At 44.0% G+C, this 516-nt stretch overlaps 1 protein-coding gene across 1 annotated transcript in view; it reads left to right on the top strand.

Moving 5' to 3' along the window:
• Positions 1 to 203, top strand: part of LOC104992406 (boLa class II histocompatibility antigen, DQB*0101 beta chain-like) — a 10,112-nt gene extending 9,909 nt beyond the window's left edge. Inside the window, exon 6 of the mRNA XM_010845271.1 lies at positions 1 to 203. Within this exon, the coding sequence (XP_010843573.1) occupies positions 1 to 203 (203 nt within the window).
• The last annotated feature ends 313 nt before the right edge of the window (positions 204 to 516 follow it).

A 516-nucleotide genomic window follows, 5' to 3' on the forward strand; every position in this document is an offset into this window, starting at 1 on the left:
TTGGGCTGGGCCTCATTATCCGTCACAGGAGCCAGAAGGGTAAGGAACTCTGGGGAAATGGGGAAGACTTTGACTGGGACCCTCTTCTCAGGGAGGCTCTAGATGTAGTTCTTTTCCCTGACCCTGACATAAAGGAGGTTAAGGTGGTGGCAGGAAGAAACAAGCAACCTAGGGAGACACTGAAGTCTTACTTTACTGATTGAAGGGTAGCCCTGCCACAAAACTGGCAGGTGGAATTCATTCTAGGGCTTCCTTAAAGTTCATCATTGTTTCACAGACTCCTTTTCAAAAGCTTCCTCTTTTAAGAGGGTCAGAGCACTGACTTCCCTGTCTTTTAGTGACAGTTTTATTCATTTGGGGGATTTTAACTTTTGGCAGTTAAGACCTTGTAAATGATGGATAGGGAGGAAATAAATTTAAAGAAGGTGAGTTATCATTAAATTTACTGAAAAGATTGAAATCTTCACATCCCCCAGAAGGATAATAGCTGCTCCCCAGCCTCCCACACATCTGCAT

This window comes from Bison bison, unplaced genomic scaffold (assembly GCF_000754665.1).
Source record: "Bison bison bison isolate TAMUID 2011002044 unplaced genomic scaffold, Bison_UMD1.0 scf7180017864214, whole genome shotgun sequence".
Taxonomy (NCBI): Eukaryota; Metazoa; Chordata; class Mammalia; order Artiodactyla; family Bovidae; genus Bison; species Bison bison.